Source organism: Apaloderma vittatum, unplaced genomic scaffold, assembly GCF_000703405.1.
Source record: "Apaloderma vittatum isolate BGI_N311 unplaced genomic scaffold, ASM70340v1 scaffold33676, whole genome shotgun sequence".
Taxonomy (NCBI): Eukaryota; Metazoa; Chordata; class Aves; order Trogoniformes; family Trogonidae; genus Apaloderma; species Apaloderma vittatum.
The window spans coordinates 1-606 of NW_009722813.1; the positions used below are offsets into that span (position 1 = coordinate 1).

General features: G+C 58.7%; 1 protein-coding gene across 1 annotated transcript in view; it reads left to right on the forward strand.

The window, feature by feature from the left end:
• Nucleotides 1–267: 267 nt before the first annotated feature.
• The window catches only part of LOC104275826 (insulin-like growth factor-binding protein complex acid labile subunit), a gene marked incomplete at both ends in the record, with an annotated part of 1784 nt that continues 1445 nt past the window's right edge, over nt 268–606 (forward strand). The window contains one exon of the mRNA XM_009871886.1: nt 268–533. Coding sequence (XP_009870188.1) covers nt 268–533 — 266 coding nt within the window. The remainder of the gene's footprint in view (nt 534–606) is intronic.

The following is a 606-nucleotide window of genomic DNA, read 5'->3' on the forward strand; positions in this document are numbered from 1 at the left end:
CTTGCTTGCTTGCTTGCCAGAGGCCGAGCCTTCTCCCTGCACCATCAGGAACAGCTTAGCAGCGTCTCGGAAAGGCCACTTTAACCCTGGGGTCAAGCTTCTTGTGTCTGAGCCATGGCTTTGTTAGTCTGGCTCCTTCCCATCCTGGGCTTGGGAAGGCGAAGAAGTGTTCACGTTGCTCGTGTCTATCTTGGGCAGCAGCTGGCCTGGCTGGAGCTGTGCTTTGCAGACCCTTCCGTGCTGACAGCTTCTCCTGTCTCTCTCTAGAGCCCCACCAAGGTGTCTTGCGAAGGAGCCGGCCTGCACGAGTTCCCGAAGGAGCTCAGCCAAGGAGTTAAGTACCTCGAGCTCTCCAACAACTTCATCCAAAACCTGTCGGGAAGTTACATGCCAGGGTTTGGGCAGCTTGAGCACCTGGACGTGCGCTTCAACCAGCTGGAAGCCGTGTCGGACACGACCCTGGCCCAGCTGCCCGGGCTGCGCGCTCTGCTGCTGGGATCCAACCGCTTGGACCGTAATTACCGCGCTAACGGGCAAGCCTTCCGCCTGCTCCGCAATATAGAGGTCCTGGACCTGTCGGCAAACAACCTGGAGAGCCACATGGCA